This window comes from Stenella coeruleoalba (genome assembly GCF_951394435.1).
Source record: "Stenella coeruleoalba genome assembly, chromosome: X".
Classification (NCBI taxonomy): Eukaryota; Metazoa; Chordata; class Mammalia; order Artiodactyla; family Delphinidae; genus Stenella; species Stenella coeruleoalba.
Genome location: NC_137152.1, coordinates 54,272,251 through 54,295,677, shown reverse-complemented (window position 1 = coordinate 54,295,677; position 23,427 = coordinate 54,272,251). Strand labels below are relative to the sequence as shown.

The window sequence follows — 23,427 nt, the reverse complement described above, 5'->3', positions numbered from 1 at the left end:
CAGACATCCCCCCGAGGTCTCTCAGCCTGGTTGGAAGGAGCGAAACAGGTGAACAGGAGGACAAAAGTCCTGATTCGGCCAGTCCTCACTGTGACAGGTACGTGCGTGTGGGTGCCTGTTGGGCTGTTTTCTGGATCCCTCTTCCTCCATTTCTCTCCTTCTAGCTCTTCTCTGCCTTTTCCTCGGCGTTACAAGGAGACGGCCCCAAAGCCAGGGAAGGCCCTAGGGGAGAGGGGTCCTGAAAGCTCCCTCACACATGCCCACTCAGCATCAGCACTGAGGAAAACAAGGCACAGAACAAAAAGCCCACCTTCTGATACTGCCTGGCCCCACCCAGCCTGTTCTGAGGGCCTAGTATCCCTGCACTTGTCTCTTCTTCTCCAGCTCTTAAGCAGCCCCATCTTCTGGCATCAAGGCTCCTCCAGGACTGGCGGCCTTGAGGTCCAGTAGGCTTTGAGTTTAGGCCCCTCCACCTTCATGCCCTGTGACTTGGATCAGTCTTCTCTGAGCCTGTTTCCTCATCTGTAAAATGGGACAAATAGTCCCTCCCCTGCTTACCTCAAAGGCTGGTGGGATGATGATATCGAATGTGATTGAACTTTGTAAACTGGAGAGCTACACAAAATTATTCTCCACCAACCATTTTGCCCACTTCCTGTCCCTGAGCAAGCAATGCCCTAAACTTCATGGCATCTCAATGTTTAAAAGAAAGTTTATCCAATTAAAAAAACATTCTAATCTATTCTTATTTTTTAAAGTTTGTCTTTTGATTTTATTTTTTGGCCGTGCAGCACATGGGATCTTAGTTCCCCAACCGGGGATTGAACCCGTGCCCCCTGCGTTGGAAGCATGGGGAATTAACCACTGGACTGCCAAGGAAATCCCTAATCTATTTTTTAAAAAAGAAAGTTTACAGTGTAGGATCTTGTCAACAGTTGTTTGAAAGTTTAAGTAACCTTTCTAGTTGGGTGACCTTGGGGGAGCTACTTAAACTCTTTAATGTTGGTCCCCTCATCTGCAAAATGGGACGATACATCATGGGGAGCTGGAGGCAGGATCTACCAAAGCTGTTTTAGGCTGAGGCCTGAAGAATGTTATAGATGCTGCGGTCTCAAGCTGAGGGTGACTCCCTGCTGTGTCTTTGCCTCAGGACAATGTTCCTTTTTGCAGGACCTCTAGCCTATCAGACATGCGGTTACAGGAAAAGACCTAGGTGATGGGGATGGGTGCGTGTGAGCTGGGGCGCAGAGAAGATGCGGGATGTTCTGACAGGAAATTCAGACCACCTTCCTCCTGCTGCCCCTTCTGAAATGGGTGCCTCGGTCCTTCCCCAAGCTCATGTGTGGTGTCAAAGAAACACCTAGTGGGAATTCCTTCACGGTCCAGTGGTTAGGATTCTGGGCTTTCCCTGCTGAGGGTACAGGTTCAATCCTGGTCGGGGAACTAAGATCCCCCAAGCCACAGGGCACGGCCAACCGCCAGCACCACCACCAGAACAACAGCAAAAAAAAAGAAGCAGCACCTAGCAGGTAGGAAGTGCTTAAGCTATCTTAAGAACAAGGGGAAAAAGCTTTATTTGCAAAGAATAAACCATTAATTTACACAAACTTACATCCCAGTTTATATACATTATGTATAGTTTATATACACAGTATCTCACACTGAATGCTGACCCCCAAAGCAGCACTGGGCCTGCTTCAGGCCATCCTCACCACAAAGCCCACCCCTACACCCCAGCTGGAAGCTTTTTGACTAAAGAAATGACATACCCCAACTCTACTTGGAGAGAGCCCTGAAAAGGATTACCAAAAAAAAAAAAAAAACTCCAGTTCCATCTTTGTGCTCACATGGCCTAGGGAAGCCTCCAGGCAGGGACGGCGCCTGAGGCAGCGCCAGAGTGGCCTCAGGACTCCGTGGCGTTGGGCCCATCTGGAGCCTTCCGTCCAGAGGCAGAAGCTGGGAGAGTGCCCTGGGGAAGGAAGCACTCTGACCAAAGCTGTGGCTATGCTTTCCCCGCCTGGCTGGGCTCCTGATGGGGGCCAAGAACTTCCAGCCTCGAGTCTGTGGGTGGTAGAAATAAGGGGGTTGTGTGGGACATGGACTGTTCCCCCCTCACCCTGCTGAGCCTGGAGGTTGGGGCTCCTTCACCTCGGGCTGCTCGCCTTCCATCTCTGGGCCTCAGTTTCCACATGAGTAACATGGGGTAGAACGTAGGTTGGGCTAGACTCCCTCTAAGGGCCTCTCAAACTCTGTTTCTCTGAATCTATTTGCATCCACCACAAGTTACATAAAACACACATACTCACACGTGGCTCAAAGTCTTTGTTCACCTTCAGGGTCCCTAGCCCTTTACTGCTCATCAAAAGAAATTTGGCTCAGGGTGGATGAAGGGGGAAATAAGGCAAAGACAACATTTTCTGAGGAACCAGTAGCTGAACAGCCCTCCATAGCTGCCTTTTGTGTCAGCTTTGGCTGCTGAAGCCGAAGCAGCTGGCAAAGCCCCCGCCATGCAATTCTCCTTCAAACCTCTGTCGTCCACTTGCTCACAAATGCCCTCATCCCATTCTCTATGCTAGCTTTGGCCTTCTGGAAAAGCCACATCTGTGTAATTCCAAGGTGGGAATCTAGTTCCACATTCTCTCAAGAGTAACCTGCTTCAATAACCTTGCAGCAATAGGGCTACTTCTTGCTTCCCTCATCACCCCTCTCCCTCCAGGGTTCCTTTTGAGGGGTGGCAATGAATAAAGGAGTCCTGTGCGAATCCTACTTCCCCTCTAATCCCCTCCGTATTCGGAGAATAGGGTGGATGTCAGAATGTTCCTTTAGGGGAACAGTTAAGAAGCCTTTTCCTTCCTTCATCTCACACCCTTTTGGCTTTAGAAGCAGACCTCTCTCAGGTCTTCCCTGCATCCCTGAGAGATCCTGGTAGTACAGAGGTCTTTGTGGTATGGCAGAAAGAGATAAGGAGTCACTTAGTAGCTGCAGGAAGTGGCTAGTTCCTATAACCTGGCTGAAGGGTAACCAGAGGAGGTCCTTGTCCACAGTTGGGGCTCCATACACAGTGGTTGGTTGGTTTATTGGGTGGATGAAAGAACATGAGGGGCATCCATTCTGTGGGTACTGGAGGCTTGCTGCTTGGACATGGTACCAAGGGGATTCTTCTGAACACAAGAGCTCTAAGGCTGATGGGTATTTTCCAAAGAAATTGCCTACTCTTTTGCCCCAGAGCCCCTGGCAGCCAAGAGAAGAGGCGTTACCATCAAGGAATGAAAACTAGCCTCTTTGGGTTTCTCCCTAGGTCCCTCAAGGATTTGAGCTCCATATTACCATTTTTATTGGTTCTCTCTAGATTCCAAATTCAACACAATGCTGGGGCAGAACAGAATAGCTTTGTAATCAGACCTGGTTGAAAGCCCCAGGTTTGTGACTTAAGCTGGTCAAAGCACTTAACCTCTCTGAGCCTCGTCTAAACAATGGGATTGGTAATATTATCAAAGGAGATACGAGAGAAAGCACTTTACAGACTTTAAGGAGACGTTCTCATCAGATCCTGCTATAACTGAGGACTGTCTAAGGCACTTTCTAGGAGCTAGGGCCAAACACATGCCTCAAGTTTGCCTCAGCTGGGGTGGCAAGGCTATCACTAGCAACCAGACGATGGTGGCGTAGCTCACCCCCTCTAGCCCTGACCCTTGAAGGGTCAAGCAGTGTACTTGCTTAGAAAGGGAAGGCACAGCAGAGAGATGAGTACCTCTTGTTCTTGGTGGATTTCAGCTGCCTGAAGGAGCTTATTCCCTCTCTCCTCAAAAGGAAACGTTTCAGGAGTAAGAGTAGCAGATTCTACAAGACTGGCCCTCCCAGCTTTGGGTTAGACTCAGCACCTAGACTGGGCCCAGGCAGTTAGAAATAAGGCCCTTGAATGATCTTGTCATATGATTCGATGGGAAGCTTGGGGTTGTGGAGGCAGGTGTCTTTGGGCCTGACTAGAGGGCAGAGCCCTGCCCCGTGCCTAGACGCTGCCTCCTGCTGAGCCTGGATTCAGGGGAGCAGCCCTGGAGTCTATGGTGACTCTGCTGTGCTGTGGTTTTCCGGAGCCAGAGAGAAGAAAGGGGAATGTGGTTAGTAGGGCATCAGCTGCTGTCCTTTCGGACAAGGCCTGGGCTAATGACCACTTGGGTTGCAACACACTTGAAGAAAACCCTGTCCTAGCCTCAGCTCTTACCCTTTCCAGGTCAGGTAGAAAAGCTCTGTCTTGCCGAGGCCCAGGGTCAGTCTAGGGTTTGGGAATGTTAGCAGGCTAGCCTGGCAGCTGCCTAAATATTAGAATTTGAAGGAACTTCTGGAGGTCATCCAGTCCAACCCTTTGCCCCCAGACACGACTCGACTAGATGAATATTTGTGTTGCTTAATAAATGGAAAATTTCCTTTGTGCCCAGGTAATCTAAAGAGTATCCCAGACTCACATAAACCCAGGTCCCAGGATAGGCACCTGTCTCAGACAGAGGTAGGCTCTGGGGAGGAAGAAAACGGAGGTTCTCGCCAGGTTGGGAAGGGGACAATTGCGGGGGGACCCAAGGAGTCTTCTGAGCTTGGAGCACAGCTGTAAACAAAGTGAAAGACATGTGGCCCCAAGCACGGCCTCTGTTTCTTATGCAGGCAGGTTTCTGGCCATGCCCTGCAATTGCTCCAAGGAAAAGCAAACCTCCTGTCCTCAAAGCCCTGCCAGCTGCCGGGACGCGGCTCAGTGAGAGTGGGAAAACCATCTGGCAGGTTTCTCCCCTGGGCTCTGCCACAAGCACCTGCCTTTCCGTCCCTGCCCCTCTCTTTAGGTTGCAATGCTCCCCTCCTGCCCCGCCCCCGCCCCGCCCTTCGGGGTCAGAGGCTTGCCCCACAGTCTGGGCTGCACCTTTGCTAATTCTCGCCTGCTGCCTGAGCCCCTCACTTTAGTGCAACAAAATGACACCCGGGACCTCGAGGTTGAAGAGTCATGCCGGAAGCAGTCAACACGGAGCCAAGGAGGAAGGTTCTGCTTCATGTCCTGTTCACTCAAGGTCATTCTGGAAAGTCAAGCAGACCTTGTCATCCTGAAGTCACCGGGGAATAAATAGCACTAGGGCATTTTTCTCTGTGGCTGCTACACCCACACACCTCACTCCACAGCAGCACTTAGGTTCTGGAAGTCCCGGCTCCCTAACCTGGGGTAGGAGCACGGGCAGGGGCAAAACGGGATTGGGGGGGGAAATCTAGGATGCAGGGGCCTCGCCCAGCCTGATGGCCCCGAAGAAGGTGGTGTGCTTGCTCATGTTGATGGAGATGTCGGCGTGCACCATCTTCACGGCGATCTTCTGCCGCGCTTTGAGAAGGCAGACGCCCGCCGTGTAACACGTGTTGTAGTTGGTTTTGCCTGTCTCGATGCTGCGGGTGCACTGCAGGAAGGGCTTCTCGTCCACCACTACCTCATAGCTGGCAAAGTCAGTGAAGTTGATGTAGTATACCTGGGGGAGAGGCAACGAGAAGGGATTGGGGGCGAGCGGAAGGAGAGGGTGGGCCCTCCCCGGTGACCAGCAGACGCGACCTGCTCACGCGAGCTGCCACTGCACCTCTTGAAGGCACGCTAGCCGGCCAGCAGGACGGGCGGGGCGACAGGCTTATTCGCTGTCCTGCCTCCCCTCCACTGGGCTCAGGGGGTTAAGCAAACCTCTTTCAACAGCACACAGGTGGGAGACTCTGCAAGAGCCAGAACCATGCCTCATTCACCCCTTTACCTCCCCCAGCGCCCCCTCCCTGCCCCCTGCCCTCCAGCACAGTTCTCGGCACACATTAGGTGCTGGATCAGTGCTACAGACACAAACGAAGGCGAATCAATTTCCAATTTCCAGCCCCAGGGACCATTTGTAGATAAACTTAGCAGTTACTGATTCCCCAGAGAGGGCACAGGAACAATCTGCGAGTTCTTCAGTTCTCTCCGCTTACACCCTGCTCCCCTGCGGCTGAATTTCTCTCACTGATTCTCCCAGTGCCCCTTGGCGCTCTCGTCTGATGATTGAGGAAACAGATGCAGAGGGATGGAGAACTATCCATCACAAATGAGATAAAGAATGTGGAAGGGCAAAACTAACTTCGTGGCCAGAAGGAAGTGCTAAGCTGTGTTCAGTGGCATGATGTCCAGGGCATTTTCCCAGTTTGCGTGGGGTACAAGGCCTGAGGCCACTCCCAGTTCTATACCAGGCCCAGAAAATTAATTTTTCTCTTCTTCACTACCCTTATCCTTCACACCCCACTCCCAGCTTTGATCCCCACCCCCACCAAATGGCACTTAGGACGTTGGGATCATACCCCTGGGGACTGGGACACTCATCTGTTGCCCTAACTCACTTTGTGGAAGGCTGTTCCCACCACAGCCTGTTCAGGAGGCTGCAGTGTATTCAGACGCCATACAGTTTCTTGGGTCAGGACCCAAGCTGTGCCAAGATGCTCAGTAGGCTCAGCAAATGCTCGTGAACCCACCTTCTCCGGCCACTCTCCTGGGAGACCCTTCTGCCGGCTCCAGCGTCCTTCTGTCCATCCACCTGCTTGCTGCCCGCCCCTCAGAAGCCCCGGCCTCAAGGCTCGCCCACCGCTCGCTCTGAGGAGCCACCCCATTGGAGACAAACAACAGGGGTGGAAGTGGATGGGCACTGGTTGACCTGGGGAGTGGGCCCTGGGCCAGGACGAGGACAAAAACAGAGGGCGAAAAGGGCTTGGAGAACGACAGCAGGGGGAAGGCAAGAATGACAGAGAAGCAGAAAGGTAGAGAAACAAATGGGAGAAAGAAGAAGGAAAGACAGAAATCTTTTTGAGGTGGAGAGAAGGTCCGGAGGGGCACTCTCAGTCTTCATTATAAAGCCAGTAGTGTGGGAGGAAGGGGTCCTCAGCAGCCCTGGAACTGACTTGCAAAGAATATATACTAAGGCAGAGTTCAAGTTTGGCAGTAGAACCAAACAACTCAGTGGGGAAACTAGGGCCTGGGGCTCCGTAGGAGGGAATCAGATGGCAGGGCGTGGGATGGGCCTCTTTTCAGTTTTTCAGTCATATCTGGCTAGGAAAAAACCCCAGACAGCCCCCTCTCTCTTTCCTCCCTCTTTTCAACTCCCTCCCAGTGCGCCCTCCCCGCTCCCCTCCCTCCCCCGCCAAAGCAGGACGTTAGCCATTGGCTGGGCTGGGCTGGCTCCACAGTGCCCCCCTGTGGCCTGCACGAGATCTGCATTCTGGATATAAGAAGAGTTAGGCCTGAGACCGTACTCACTTCTACCTGACTATAGATGAAGTAGGTGCCGTCCACCAGTACCTCCAACTCCCCACTGCGGGGGTGTAGCTTAAACACCTTGGGGTTCATGGTGATCCGAGACCAATCATTGAGCACTCCACCTGAAAGATCTCAGTATGAGAGAAGGGCAGTCACTCAGTACATGTCAGAACTATCTGGGCAATAAACACAAGAAATATCAAGCCATACACAACCCCCAGCCCCATCCCAATACAACCTGGATAGCCCAGGATGCCAAGCTTTAAGAACAGCATCTGGAAGCAGAGAAAGCAGTCTGTTTGTAAAGTGGCAGCTAGGCCTGCCTCAGGCCCGTGGGGTCTGCCTGTCCTTCTTCTTCTCTCCTTTCCTGACCCCTCTGTCTGGAACGATATTTAACCAACATCTTCTAGCTGGAATTGGGGGGGAGGTAAGAAGAGGGCGGGCACGCTGCCCTATTTTCTTTGTTGTTCTGGGGCCTGCACAGGCAAAATCCAGACACTGAGGGGCAGGCTAGGTCTTATTATTCCATTTCATCTCACCAGCTATAGCTCCTGAATCCCTCTCCTGTCTTATAGGTTCATGGGTTTTCTCCTTGTCCTTAAGAGATTCCTTTCTATAGTACCTCCACACCCACTCCTTTCTGGAAAGCCTCGCTGGGCCCCCAGGAAACCACTCAGCCCAAGGAACTGTCTACCCGGAGAACCTTAGGGATCAGGTGTGAGTCAGACTTCATGGCAGCCGGAGCAAGTGACCACCAGTAATAAAGCCCTGTAGGGGAGAGGGATCCTTACGAGAGTGAGGGATAGACCGCAACGCAGCACTAGAACCAACCAAAGGGATGGAGAGGGTGTCTGGGCACTGAGGCACCCCAGCAAAGCATGTCTCTCAGTAATACACCATATGGGGTGGAGGGTCAGTCACTCCACCTTGGCTGGACGGTGGGGGCTGGCATGTGAGGGAGGAGGAAAAGCTTCCCTTTCCATCCTGCAGCAAGGGGGATGTTCCTTCCCACCTCAAGAGGAGGGAGTCCAGGCCTAAGGAGCCTTCTAGCCTCAAAACCATCCATTCTTCATTCAAGAAAATATGTTTTGAAAGTCCATCCTTGGCTAGTCTCAGGAGGTCTGCCTTTCTGAGGTGTAAGGAAACTGGCCTTCTAGAAAAGGTGCCCGTCTTCCCTTAAGGTGATAAGCAGATGGGATAGGAGTTTGGAGGAGATGCCCTGGCTCTGCCCCTCACGGAGGACCGCTCTGCATGGTATCTTGCTACCCCTGATGCCCTCACTCTTTATTTTAAATTTTAATTTATTTAGTTTTGGCTGTGTTGGGTCTTTGTTGCTGCGCGCGAGCTTTCTCTAGTTGCGGCGAGCGGGGGCTACTCTTTTTTGTGTTGCGGTGCGTGGGCTTCTCATTGCGGTGGCTTCTCTTGTTGCGGAGCACAGGCTCTAGGCACACAGGCTTCAGCAGTTGTGGCGCACGGGCTTAGTTGCTCCACAGCATGTGGGATCTTCCCGGACCAGGGCTCGAACCCGTGTCCCCTGCATTGGCAGGCGGATTTTTAACCACTGAGCCACCAGGGAATCCCTGATGCTCTCACTCTTGCTTCTGTTGGAACTAAAGATCAGCATATACTACTAGGGATTGGCCCAGAAGGGTTGGAACCAGTCTTGTTATGTGGTGGGAGCAAAATCAGTAGCTTCTGGCATAACATTGAGGCCACCCATCGAGACACCCAAACAAATCTATTTCCTGCCTGTCTCACCCTTCTCTGGACAGATGGTGATCATGGCCCATCCAGGGCCTTGGGGCCCAAGGTACTTGGTCCCAGCAGGACTGCTTAGGTTTTGGTGCCATTCTGTTCCTACTTATATTTCTGAGGTGATTGAGTCAGGCATTCTGGTGGCACTCCAGGATGTAGCCAAGCCCGATCATTAAGGAAGCAGAGCACAGCCAGTTCAGGACTGACTGGGCTCTTAGAAGCTGTCCCCATGCAGCAGGTTTCTGAACCTTCATTTACTGTTTCTGTACTCACAGCCCCTCCCAGTAAGCGTCTGGCATCTTGGCTGGCTTGCTGCTTCCCGAGGCTCCTGGGGGTTCACGCATTTTAGGCTTTGTGCACCCTGGGGACCGGACATTATTTCAAAGCGCCGTTCTTTAATGAACGTTCATGTCTCTTTGAGGAAGAAAATGAAGCTAATCATTCAGTGGAGTATACACACACATCTCTGAAGTGGCATAGTGCGGTGGAGAGAGTCAAACAGATGTGGTTTTGAATCCCAGCTCCTACACTTAACGGAAACCTTGGGCCAGTTAATTAACTTCTCTGAGCTTCAGTTTCTGTCTCTGTAAAAAGGAGCTAATGCCTACCTTTGTCGTGAGGATCAAATCAAATCAAAGACAAAGAAAGTATGTTGAAAACTCTAAAGTACCATACAGATATAAGGCAGTAGATTTAGTATGGTGTTGTCCAATTTGTCTGGCACTCTGTTTCCCCACCTTTTAAATGCAGGGATTACACTAAATTAGGGTTTCTAACCTCCTGAAATCCACCCCCCTTTTTCATAGACACTAGCATCTCAACATGCCCCCCACTTCCCTGAGAGAAATGCCTCCTCCACCCATTTTCTGTGTAGACCCATCAGACAAGAAGATTCGATTTTATGTCGTTCTACTTTCTCTAATTTGTATTGTGAAAATGGTGATAAAACTACACATATCCCCAAGGGTGACTCTGATTCAGCCTCCACCTCGCAAGAATCCCTGGTTTAGACAATGTCTCAAGTCCCTTTCAGCTTCCTCATCAGCGATTCTAAATGCAATTTGTAGCAACCTTAGGGCAAGCAATTACTCAGGACAGCCAGCAGAGGGCAAAATGGAGTAGAGAATGGCCCCTAATGTCAAGGGTACCTCAGGGGCCTGGGAGGAACAAGGCTGGGGGTAAGGGGAGGAGAAACTCTCCTTAGGGAGAGAGCCTACTTTGACTCTTACCATTCTTGACTTGGATTGCTGACCCTTGGCCCTGTAGATGCACCACGGCTGGCTGGGAGGATAAGAAGGACAGAGAGAGTAGTCACTGTGAGAAATGGCTGCTTGCTCAGCCACCAGTTGCCAGGATTCCACCTCTGGTTTCTAGTCTTCATTTGTATCCCAATTCTGATCCCTCTCCCCTTTCTTGGGATGCGAGTGGCCACATTTCTACTAGAGGGTAATATGATTTTGTAGCTCTGCCACTTCATAGCTGTGTGACCTCGGCCAAATGTTATGCCTCTGAGCCTCATTTCGCTAACTGTGAAATGGGGATCATGAGAATCTCTGTCTGACCTCTCTCACAGGGATGTCTGAAGATCAACTGAGGTGATGAATATAAAATGCCCTGCAAGCCGTCAAGCACCGTGCAACTGTGTAGATTGATCGCCGTGACCAAACAGCTGTAGTGAGGGAGGCTGAGATGAGACAAGGCGAGGCGGCGGAACCTGCCAGTAGAGACGGATCAGGAAGCTCAGAGACTAGGGAGGAGTCCTTCAGGCCGTGAAGGCAGAAGTCTAGGCTGGGCTTGACCCAGAGCTGGTTGGCTGATTTTCAAGGACATACTCTTAAACTTCTAAGCTGCTGATGTCAGGTGGTCTGAGGGCCGACAAGGTGTCTGGGGTGGCCGGGGAGGCAGAGATCCAGGTGAATAGGCCTGACTGGCAGCTGACTATTGGGTTTGGCAATGGTGACCCTCTGTCTCCTGGGGAATGGGGAAAAATGGCCATGACAAGACTCAGTTCCCTTGCTAAAGGCAGGCCCTGGGGCAAAGCTTTTCTATTCATAGAGATGGAGGAGGCTGTGAATGAAGAACCTCAGAACCTCCAGGGTCTCCTCACAAGATAAAGCCTCAGCAAATTGAATAGGGAGCAAACTCAAGGGTGGCTCTAGCCTGTGGTCTTCCCTCCTCTCCAGCAAGAGAGCAATTCCCAGCCAACCTGGTTTTCTCGAGTTCCAGCTTTATCAGCAGCACCTGCAAAATAGGACAGGCCAGTCAGAGGGCGTCTCTTTCTACTTCCTTTACTCCTCACCTAGGCAGCCAGTGGCACTGAGCTTTTGCTCCCTGTAGTGAAGCCCTGTCTGAGTGTTATTTTCCAGGGCTCAGAAATGGAGGGAGAGTCAGGGTGTGATGCAGGGCACTGGGGTAGGAGAGGACACTCCTTCCTTCTCTTACTTGCTCCCGACCTGCATCTTCAGTGGGCCTAGCAACCAGCAGGGAAACTGGCCTCTCACCAACGCTGGTCTAAGGGAAGTACCACCGAGCACCTATGGAGACAGAGAAGAGTGTTTTCCTGCCACCACGTGACCCCGAGACGACGGTGCTCGCTTCTTTAACCTTTTGCTCCCTTTCTATTAATTTCCTTCACAGAGCGCATTGCCATTTGTAAATACCTTGCTTCTTTACTTGTCTCTCTCCTCCTGTAGGACATAAATTCCACGAGAACAGGGACCACTTATCAATATATCTCTTGCACATAGAAAGTGCTCAATTAATATTTGTGGAAAGATTGGATGGGAAAAAAAACCCTAACTGCATCTCTTGGGGCCACGGTGACACGGATTAGCCCTGTTTGAACTATGAGTCAAAGAATCTGAGTCTTGTGGCAGTAAAGACCCAGAGAAATCAGCCGTAAAGACTCCATTTCTGTAAAGCCCCAAGATACAAGAGGGGAATAGGAGAAGGAAATAACAACTGACCTAAGCCCAGGTAGTCTGACTCCTGTCAACTTCAATTAGGCAGGTTTGGATCTGGATCTATATCTTTTGGATGCCCTTCTGGGCCCAAAGGGAAAGATGCAAAGAGATTAAATGCTCTTCAAATGGGCAATGTGGTGGGGGGAAGGATATAGTGCACACCAGTGTACACCACCATTTGAAAATGCTCTTGGGATCACCCACTCTTGCTCTATTAGAGAACTTTTAAGGAGCCTAGGAGGGTGGAGAGATGGAAGAACTCACCAGAAGGTCCCTGGAGACCAGGGGGTCCTTGAGGACCAGGAGGACCTGGAGGGCCAGGTGGTCCCATAACAGTTGTTCCTGGAATTCCAGGAATCCCTGGAATCCCTGGGGGTCCTTGGGGTCCTGGAGGTCCTGGAGGTCCTGGGGGGCCATTGGGCCCAGGAGGTCCTGCCTTCTTTCCTGAAAGACAAGATTAGGTATTACATTTGTAGTTATTGACTGAGAATGTACTGTCAGGAGTTCCTCAGCCTTCTAATGACACAAAGTCGGCCCTCTGGGAGTTCCTGCTCTTAAAGAGGTGGATACTTTTATCATACGTCATACACACACACACACACACACACACTCCCTACCCTGTTTCATGAATAATCATTTACAGGTTGGGTTTGAAGATATAATGGCCCTCAAGGAGCTCAGTCTAGTGGGGAAACAGACACAGTCACACGATAGTAGAAGTGCTGCATTAGTGGTAGGGACAAAATGCTGGAGAGGTCAGGGAAGGCTTCAAAAAGGAGGTTACAGTTCGGCTAAGTCCAAAGGATCAGAATTGCCAAGTGGCTAGACCTATGGGTCACTTTTTAGAATTGAGAACTGGGCTATTGTTGAAGAGTGTGGCTTTCACATTTATTGTCCAGGCCTGACCTTAGGAAGAATATTGGCTCCAGGAAGGTTTCCTATAGGAGTCGGGATGTACAGGGACTTGGGCTTGGGATGGAGGTGGGAATGTGGGATTGGAAGGAGTCTGGGAGATGAGAGGTGGGGGAGGGGAGGGCGAGGGAGGGAAGGGGGAGGGAGAGAGAGAGAGTGAGAGAGAGACAGAGAGGGCTCGAGCACAATAAGGAAAGAAGGGGCAGTGGAGAGCACAGAGCTGAGCTGAGGAGGAAGCAGCAGGCAGGTTTTTGCTTTCTCAGCTGACCCCTCTAAACCCTAGTTTTAAAGATCTCTGGGAAAGGAAATTCTTCAAACTCCCTTGGTAACATGTTCCAATGTTTATTACCCCCTCACTGTTAGGAAGTTCTTCTGTATATTGAACTGAAATTCCTCCTGTGGCAGTTTAAGCTCTTATTCTATTGTTTGTATAGATAGAGAAGAATAGCTACCATCATGCACACAATAATTACCTCATGTGCTCAAAGACATTAAGTCATCTATCAACCTCTATTTTTATAGGCTAAATAATCTGGCTTCCCAAAGTCTTTTCTCAGAGGCCCTATTCTTGAATGTATTATTAATCAAGCCACCAGATCCTCCCCGTTTCCTCCTCGCTATCCTTTCAGAGCAGTCTCAGCCTTCTTATTCCATATTCCAGTCCTTCCCACATCCCCGCCAGAATGTAGCTATGTTAACAGAGTCATAACTGTGGTTTTGAACCAAACCCTCCAGTTCCTCCTGTTTAACCTCCTCTGCTCCATGCAGTCCAATTCAAGCACTGCAGGTGGTCACAGGTGGGTGACTGCTTCCTCCCTTCCCCGCTTTTTCACAATCTTGTGGAAGTCTCAGGAATGGGAGCCTTTCCCCAGACTCCATCATGGTGTCTTCACCTGTGATTCTTTCTTCCTTTTTAAGTATAACCCTGTCAAGTCTCATTTAAATACCTCCTTCCTGACTCTGCCTCCTGGCTCCCTGGGCTCTCAGGGAGGAGAATCCTGTTCTGATTTATCAGGTCCTCTTTTAAGAAGAATGCCGCGTGCTCAAGAAACCCAGTCCTCATGGCAATGCCACTCAAGAGGTCACTTGTCCATGTCTAACCACATCTGCATTTGCAATGAAACAACAGGGTCATTGCGGGGCCCCTTCCCCAGGGAGGAAAGTAAGGAAGGTCCATAGAGCTTCTCTCTCACGGAGAGACAGGAGTCTTAGCGTTTTCCCTGCACTTAGCAGCAGAAGACTGAATCTGCCCAGTTTCGAGATCTAGCAAATTTTAAGATGCCGAACAGGAAAGCCATCTCCCTTCAGATTTGGGCAGCTTCCAAGTCAGGCTTATTCAGCGCCCAAGTTTCAATTCCGGCTAGTGTAGTGGAGAGAACAAGGAATCTGTAGTCAGGAGATAAGGCTGTAAGCCTCAGCTCTGCCACGGATGTATACTTCGGGTAAATCCCTTCCTCTCCTTGAGCCTTAGTTTCTCCATTGGTAAAACGAGGAGCTTGGCCTCAATGATTTCTCTAAGTTTCCTCCCAAGACTGAGGTTCCATAAGGAGGATTGACGTACCCCTGGCAGTCAGGAAACTTCCCTAGCCTGGTTATAAAGTCTGCTTCTCTCTCATTCTTCTCTGAGTGGCACAGACACAGGGGATGGTGCATAGTAGGCTGTCCTCTGTCCCAGAATGTCCAGGCCTAACAGTGATTTTTGAGCTAGAGGGGCTTCTGTGGGTAGTGTGAACTTTAGTGTCAAGATTGTGAGTCTCCTGTGATTGTTAATGTAATTTTGGAAGAATTAGAGCCAGAAACTCCTGCAGTGAAAGTGAATAATGGTTGCAGTGTAAACAGAGAATGTTCACTTATGAAAATGCTAGAAGGCATCTGAGAACAAGCTCCTGCTGGGATCTAGTTCTGCAGCTGGTCCTCTTTGCTCCTCTGCAACCAGGTTTAAGTAACTGTGCTTGTCATCCTTGCATCCTTACAGAAAGTTGGCCCACAGAGGAGCATGTACAAAATGGCCCCTGGACCAAGAAGATGACTTTAGAGGACTGTATTCCTTCTCTGGATTTCCTTACTCTAACAGAGTACCCCACGATACAAAAGCCCAGAGACTTTTGTACTTATCAAGTTACCCTGTGTAGTCTTAGATGCAAGAATACACGCGTTCTTTTAGTGAAGCTCAAATTGTTGAAAGAATGAACTAAAAGCAAGAGATGGGGGGGGAGGGAGAGAGAGAGAGAGAGAGAGAGAGGGAGAGAAAGTTATGGGAGGGGGAAAATTCCATTAAAGGATGGAAATTAAATGAACAACTCAATTACCTCTTCAGGCATGTGTCTATTCACTGTGTCCATGGAAATCAGTATTAAATGGCTTCTAAATCGCTTTCAGCCAAGGCAAATGTTTAAAGCCTATGTGCATTCTCTTCCCAATAGTGGCCCACATACAAGGTAGCAGTGCTGGGCAGTGATCCAAGTCACTACCAGAGGCACTGGGATCTCTTGAGTTTGTAATTTCAGAGCTTCTCGCCTAGAAAGCTGCCTTCCATTACCACCAGCAAGTGTGTTCTCTCGGTGCTCACCCCTTGGATGACACTTCAAATGGGTGCTGCTCCCCACCACACACATGCCCTATATTTGGGTAAATCACTAGCCTACTTGCTGTTCCCCCAGACATGACATGTTCTTTCATGCCTCTGAGAGATTTCAGTATGTAGTTTTCTTTGCTGGAATATTCTTCCCCTTCTTTTTGCCTCATCCTTCAAAGTCTAGGTTAGATAATGTTTTCTCTGAGATGTGGGACCAAGCATGGGAAGCTCATGCTTCTATAATTGCACTTTTTAAAATACTGTACTTCAATTATTTGTGTGTGTTTCCATGACTCCAACTGTACCGGGAGATTTTGGAGGGCAGTAACCATTTTTCTTCATCTCTGTATCTCTCTTCCTGACAATTACAAGATGCTTATTCACTGTCTAGTGAATGAGTGAGTGGAAAAAAAAACTTAGTAGCTGTCATTAGAAAGTGCTCTCAAGTCTACCTATTAAGAAAGAAAGGAAGGGGACTTCCCTGGTGGTGCAGTGGTTAAGAATCCACCTGCCAGTGCAAGGGACACAGGTTCGATCCCTGGTCCGGGAAGATCCCACATGCCATGGAGCAACTAAGCCAGTGCACCACAACTACTGAAGCCTGCGTGTCACAGCTACTGAAGCCCGCATGCCTAGAGCCCATGCTCTGCAACAAGAGAAGCCACTGCAATAAGAGGTACACGCACTGCAACGAAGAATAGCCCCCGCTCGCTGCAATTAGAGAAAGCCTGCGTGCAGCAACGAAGACCCAATGCAGCCAGAAATAAATAAATAAATAAATAAATAAATAAATAAATAAATAAATAAATAAATTTATTAAAAAAAAGCAAGAAATAAAGGAAGTCATCCCTGGGCTTGTGCTAGGAGCAGAGAGTGTCCTTGTCCAGGCCAGGGGAGCTTTCTAGGTTTGTTAAAATTTCTGTCTTAAAGGGATGTGATAAGAACAGAAAACTACACACTTGAAAGTCAAATTTGGGCTTCCCTGGTGGCGCAGTGTTTAAGAATCCGCCTGGCAATGCAGGGGACATGGCTTCGAACCCTGGTCCGGGAAGTTCCCACATGCCGCGGAGCAACTAAGCCCCGTGTGCCACAACTACTGAGCCTGCGCTCTAGATCCTGCAAGCCACAACTACTGAAGCCCGCGTGCCTAGAGCCCATGCTCTGCAACAAGAGAAGCCACCGCAATGAGAAACCCGTGCACCGCAACGAAGAGTAGCCCCCACTCGCTGCAACTAGAGAAAGCCCGTGCGCAGCAACAAAGACCCAACACAGCCAAAAATAAATAAATAAATTTATTTTTAAAAAAAGTCACATTTACTTTCTTAAAAGACAGAATAGCTTGGTGAATGCCCAGGCTCCACAAAGAAAGGTTTCCTCACTGACTCCAGTTCTCTGGCTATTTTCCAATTTTGCTCAGCTCAGGTCCTTAGGGGCCAGGCCATTCTTCAGCTTCTTTACAACAGGGACACAGGTTTCCCATGTGGTCCACGGCATCTCAAGCCACCAGAGTACCCTAGTACTCAGAGAAGTGGCAGGAGGCAGCTGAAGCCAGTCTTTCGGGCCTAGTCTGGGATTGATAATCTACTCTGTAAAGCTCCGGAAATGTTAACAGACAGAATCATTTCGCTTAGAGCATTTTAATGAAAACTCATGAATTTCACTCTATTTTCCTCCCAGGTCAGAACACAGAAAAAAATAGGTACTTAAAATACTCGTTTCGTGGTTGGTTCTTTTAGTCCTAAGGAGTGGACCACATTCCCTGGTCCTGTCTTTTGGAACCTGTTCTGTCTTTGGTTTCTCCTCTTCAGGCAGGCAAGCACTTGTACAAACTCGTGGGCCATTCCCATTGCAAGTACACTGGAGACTTACAGACCCAACAACGGCACAATGGATCCACTCAACTAGGAGACTCTTGGAAAAGACTAAATGATCAGGGTACTACTACAGCTGAGGTTTTTCCATCACAGAGAAAATGATATTGAAACCCCAGAGCAAGAAATACCTTCCCTGACTCTCTGAGAAATAGGAGAGGGATAGCTTTTAGGCCAAAAAATAGGGTACTGACATCTCTCAAGAGGTAGTATACCTAGTCCCTACAAGCAGTCTCAGGACTTCATTCATACCTGGCCACTGATTTGATAAAGGAGGGGGAAAAAAGGAGAAAGGAGAAGGGCAGGGGAAAGAGTAAGGAAGAATGAAGGAAAGAGATGTAAAATGAATTGTATGGAAGAGGGAACAAGGAAGAAAAGCAAAAACAACTTTCACATGTTGCTAGGAAGCAATTCTATCTTTCATGGATCATCACTGAAAAATGATATATATTTCTTATTCCTTGGAAGCTACAATACTCAAGAAGATCACACATGATTGAGTAAAATAATGGACATCCAGCATTGAACGAATATAAAAATCCTTCTCCCTTGATTTTTTCTTCTAATTTTAGAAAAGACATGACAGCAATTTTACAAAATCAGGAGCTTGACTTACCCTTTTTCTTGTTTTTAACTGGACCTGTTAAAAAGAGAAAATGGAAAACTAAGTCACTGGAAATTAACATAAAGTGTTTATTCTTCAAGACAGTCACAGGAGGAATCCCCAAGACACTGCAAATTTGAGGGAGCCCCATGCTAAGGGTCAGGTTATTGGCAAGGTATCGCCCAACTATCAAACCTCCCCAATCTGTCTCTGACTGTTGTAACAATAAAGTTACAAGGAAGATTCTTCCCTAGGAAGAAAAATATTTCAGGCTTAGTCTTTGGAGTGAGGGAATGGGTACTTCGCCATAAAGATGAAATGCCCAGAAATGCAGAACTCAACAACCTTAGGACGGCATTCCATTAATTATGCAAGTCCTGAGATTGAAGAGTCACGCATTCAGGTCAGGAAGTGATGTGAAGTCTCATGTGTTGAAGCTGGAAGGAGAAAAGGGTCATTTTCATGGAAGGAGCAGAGCAGCGGCAGTTTACTTTTTAGTCACTTCCTTATCGTTATTCAAATCGTTAGTTATTAAAACAGTGCAACCATAATACATTCATCTGGGGGCCACATGCATTCCCACTGTAATTTAACATAAGTTAACAGACACTTTAAAAGAAGTGCCAACAGTTTCATTGACAATGAAATCACAAGCATTTTCTGGGGAATTACTTCTAAAGAAAACATTTCTAATCAATTGAGGGCACTCAGAAAACCCAAGGCTTTTCTCATATAGTTAGGTAACAATCACTCCTCAGACATACACAATTTAGGTGTCTCCCAGACATGCAGGCATGTTTTTCCCTACTGGGGACTCAATTCACTTCATTCTGTAGGTGGATTTGATTTTCTTTAGGCGCACATATTTAAAAATCTGTTCCAAACTCCCATGAAGACCCTACTGGACAACAATAAACCCCTGTCAGTGCCCTCAGGAGCTCACAAAAAGACCAGCATTTGTATACTGTTTTTTTTGCGGTATGCGGGCCTCTCACTGTTGTGGCCTCACCCGTTGCGGAGCACAGGCTCCGGACGCGCAGGCCCAAGCGGCCATGGCTCACGGGCCCAGCCGCTCCGCGGCATGTGGGATCTTCCCGGATCGGGGCACGAACCCGTGTTCTCTGCATCAGCAGGCAGACTCTCAACCACTGCGCCACCAGGGAAGCCCCTGTATACTCTTTTATAGACTAAAAAATCTATTTCCATTTATCATCTCATTTTATTCTTGCAACAAGCTTGGAATGGTCTTTACCTATAAGAGCAGGCTCTATCAAAGATTCTGTCTGAGCAGACTTCAATCAGAAGTCAGTAAAGTCTCTAACTTGGAGGGCTGCCAGCGTGGCCATCAGAGCTTGCACAGGTCCCTCGAAAACCAATGTCTGTGTAGACTTCCCTGGCAAAGTAATTTCACGTGCAACAGTAGGTATTATTATGCGCAGGGGATGTTTATGGTTGGGTTAAGCAACCTGCTGCACTTAAGGTCATGATCCTCCACTCTTTTATCCTCATTTTTTTCTCTCTTTCTCTCCTCCCAGTTCTTGGTCTTCTTTCTTTACTGCCGATCTTGTATGTTTTTAACAACACTGAGAGCTCCTGAGAATGTACACAGAGGTTCTGGCAAGGAAGCACAGCTACACAGATACTACTGACTAAGAGACAGCCTGAGAAGGGCCACCTCCTTGAACCAGAAAGCTGTCTGGGGAAGGATTTACACAGAAAGGCCTATAACCCCATCAACCAGCTACCAGCCAACCAGTCAGCCACCTCAGCCTGGGAAAGCAGTGAGATGACAGCCATTGCAGCCACTGGCCTCACAGACAGATTGTGTTAGCCCTGGCCAAGTTGCTGACCATTTCAGCTGGTTAAAGGGTAAGTACTATTACATCAGACTTCAAAGCAGGCTTTGAGGAAATCAGACGATCACCATGCACCTAGTCCTTATTGAGCACACCTAGGGAAGGCACAGTAAATAATGAAACACAACTCTATCCTCAGAGAACTTACAGTTGAATAGGAAAGTACTAAAGGGGGGAGACTTAAGGAATTATACTGGCTAGTTGAGGAAAAATAAATTCCTGGAGGAAGTCTGACCTATATCTACAAGGGAAGTTTGACCTATATCTACAAGGGAAAAGAGGGAAAGGGAAGTTAAACATTTTTCGTTAACTTTTATGAGATGGATGGACCTAGAGTCTGTCATACAGAGTGAAGTAAGTCAGAAAGAGAAAAACAAATGCCGTATGCTAACACATATATATGGAGTCTAAACAGAAAATGGTTCTGATGAACCTAGGGGCAGGACAGGAATAAAAACGCAAACGTAGATAATGGACTTGAGGACACGGGGAGGGGAAAGGGTAAGCTGGGATGAAGTGAGAGAGTGGCATGGACATATATACACTACCAAATGTAAAATAGATAGCTAGTGGGAAGCAGCCGCATAGCACAGGGAGATCAGCTTGGTGCTTTGTGACCACCTAGAAGGGTGGGATAGGGAGGGTGGGAGGGAGATGCAGAGGGAAGGGATATGGGGATATATGTATACGTATAGCTGACTTACTTTGTTATACAGCAGAAACTAACACACCACTGTAAAGCAATTATACTGCAATAAAGATGTTAAAAAAATTTTGTTAACTTTTATTATTTTTATACCAGAAATACTACTCATTATACATACTTAAATGCATGCACACCTACATACATAGAAAAGGGGAGCAAAAAGGAAAAAAATAGCTTAAAAAAACTACTCACAAATAACCACTATTAACATTTTCTGCATATCTAGAAATTTCCTATGCATATAAATATGTATTTTTACAAAATGTGATCAAATAAAAATGTTGTTTGATAACTTTCTTCTATGTCAATAGCTACATTTCTACATTATCATTTTAAATTTGGATACAACAGCATTATATAGGTAGTTCTTTATATTTTTTTCTAGTTCTTTCATGATTTCATTTTTCATATTTAAATCTTTAATTAATCTGGTATAGATTTGGTATACAGCGGGAGGCAAGGAGCTAACTAAAATTTTTATCTTTATTTTCCAAAATGGCCATGCCATGAAGAGTGCTGAGAATAACAGGGGCTCAAAGCCCTATCTTCCACTTCTTCTTGTGTCACAGAAGGGCTCCCAGGGAGCTTCCATCTATTCAGTGGACATTTGGCATATCCCTCAGAAAAAAATGAGGATGAAAAAATATGGACAAGATTATCCTTAAATTGTATCGCACTTCCCATAGGGGCTAGTGAGTACATCATCTCAGCAGTATAGGAATTCTAGCTCCCTGGTATTTTCTCTCTAGAAGATGGAAAACCACCATGGCCAGTAAATAATTCTTATGAGTTTCAGCATGGTCCCCTAAGCCCTGGTTCTATATCCGCCATTCTCATTTCTTTTGTTTGAGGCCATTGTGGTTTCCCGTCTTCTAGAGAGAAAATATCAGGGAGCTAGAACTCTCCCATATTAGATATGAGCATCTTGACCAGAGCAAAAGCAGTAACATCTGCTGAGTTCTATAACATTTTAGATATATTGATTTATTTTCTCTATATGCTTCAGAACCTTTTTCATACCTACTCAGGGCACTACCACTGTCACATGTCTGTTTCCGTGGTAACAGGCTACATTTTTCTATCATTCTAATACCCTCTATTTGTAATCATCATGCTTTCTGCAGGCAAACCCCACAAATACATCAGGGTGGGACAGATGTGCAGTCCCTGGGACTGCTTTTATAGTAGTAAATTTGAGATCTGACAGGTTTTGATCTATGTGGCCAGGCTGTTTGCTATCTGATATTAAGAAAAGGGGTCTTGTAATAGCATCAGGGCCATGGAAGCCAGCAGCAGTCCTAGCCTGAGTCTGGTCCTGACTCAGTCACAAACTGACAATAAGGCAAGTGGGCCATTTTCTTCTGATTCTTCATCTTCTAAATTAGGGAATACTTTGTACACTTTGTCTCTATTCAAGCCTAGGGTTCTGATGAAGATAAATGACACCATAACTAAAGCTAACATTTATTGAATATATATGAGCCATGCACTTTGCTAGATGCTTTACATATCTCATTTAGGTCTTAAACAATCCAGCAAAGTAGTTATTATTATGCTTATTTTATAGATGAAGAGATGGATTAAATTGCACAAAGCCACACAGCCTGTAAATATTTTCAGGTAAGCTGAAACTTCAGAAAGATTCATGTTTTTCTAGATGTGTTTTGAAAATTAAAAAATAAATGTATATACTTCCAATTTCTGGCTTCACGTGTCAAGCGCTTGAAAGCCATCACTCCCATACTCACAATAAGAAAAAAGCTGAGCAAACTTAAAATCACTTCTTAGATCCATCAGAGAACTGAGGTCACAAGGCAAACTGCTGTTCTGTAATATGGAGAGACAGACCGGTGGATATGGAGACTCATAGCAGACTGGGTGAAGAAGCCTGAAGCTGAAGCCAGTATCAGTAAGAAGACTTTAAAACTGTAATTGACAAATTGCTAGATGCTCAGTGTGGACTAGCTCAAGGGCTAAAAATCCCCAGTGGGCCCAGCCTTAGGGGGTTCTCCACACGTTCATGCATTTTACCTTCAAGAGCGCTACCAGGTTCTCACAGTGAAGATGGGAGAAAAATTCTCTTGTCCTTCTAGTAAGGGGAGAGGAAAAGCAGCCATTTTGAAATATATCCCGACCTCTCTATTCTCTTTAACAAGGCCTGCCCTCAAGGAAAACTTTTATCAGAGCCTAACTGACTGGGGTTTTACCAGAGCTGAACTGACCTGGGGGATAGGAAATACCCAACTCAGGCACACAAAAAGATTGAGACCTAATCATAAGACTAGTGAATGCTTCCATTCTACCCACACTTTATCACCACATTAACAGCACTCCTGTATAACGGCATTACAGCTAAAAACACTGCCAGAGCTTTATTTACAATAGCCAGGACATGAAATCAACTTAAGTGTCCATCAACAGATGAATGGATAAAGAAGAGGTGGCACATATATACAATGGAATATTACTCAGCCATAAAAAGAAACTAAATTGAGTTATTTGTAGTGAGGTGGATGGACCTAGAGTCTGTCATACAGAGTGAAGTAAGTCAGAAAGAGAAAAACAAATACCGTATGCTAACACATGTATATGGAATCCAAAAAAAGAAAAAAAAAGGTTCTGAAGAACCTAGGGGCAGGACTGGAATAAAGACGCAAATGTAGAGAGAATGGACTTGAGGACACGGGGAGGGGTAAGGGTAAGTTGGGATGAAGTGAGAGAGTGGCATGGACATATATACACTAACAAATGTAAAACAGATAGCTAGTGGGAAGCAGCCGCATAGCACAGGGAGATTAGTTCAGTGATTTGTGACCACCTAGAGGGGTGGGATAGGGAGGATGGGAGGGAAACGCAAGAGGGAGGAGATATGGGGACATATGTATATATATAGCTGATTC

At 47.5% G+C, this 23,427-nt stretch overlaps 1 protein-coding gene across 2 annotated transcripts in view; it reads right to left on the bottom strand.

The window, feature by feature from the left end:
• Positions 1–4,899: 4,899 nt before the first annotated feature.
• The window catches only part of EDA (ectodysplasin A), a 371,558-nt gene continuing 353,030 nt past the window's right edge, over positions 4,900–23,427 (bottom strand). Inside the window, exons 3-8 of one of the 2 annotated variants that reach the window (XM_079910467.1) lie at positions 17,978–18,001; positions 12,268–12,447; positions 11,247–11,281; positions 10,270–10,321; positions 7,286–7,416; positions 4,900–5,495 (exon numbers count right to left, since the gene is read on the bottom strand). In XM_079910467.1, coding sequence (XP_079766593.1) covers positions 5,244–5,495; positions 7,286–7,416; positions 10,270–10,321; positions 11,247–11,281; positions 12,268–12,447; positions 17,978–18,001 — 674 coding nt within the window. In that variant the 3' untranslated portion in view covers positions 4,900–5,243. The remainder of the gene's footprint in view (positions 5,496–7,285; positions 7,417–10,269; positions 10,322–11,246; positions 11,282–12,267; positions 12,448–17,977; positions 18,002–23,427) is intronic. The other variant, XM_079910468.1, reaches the window with a different exon arrangement.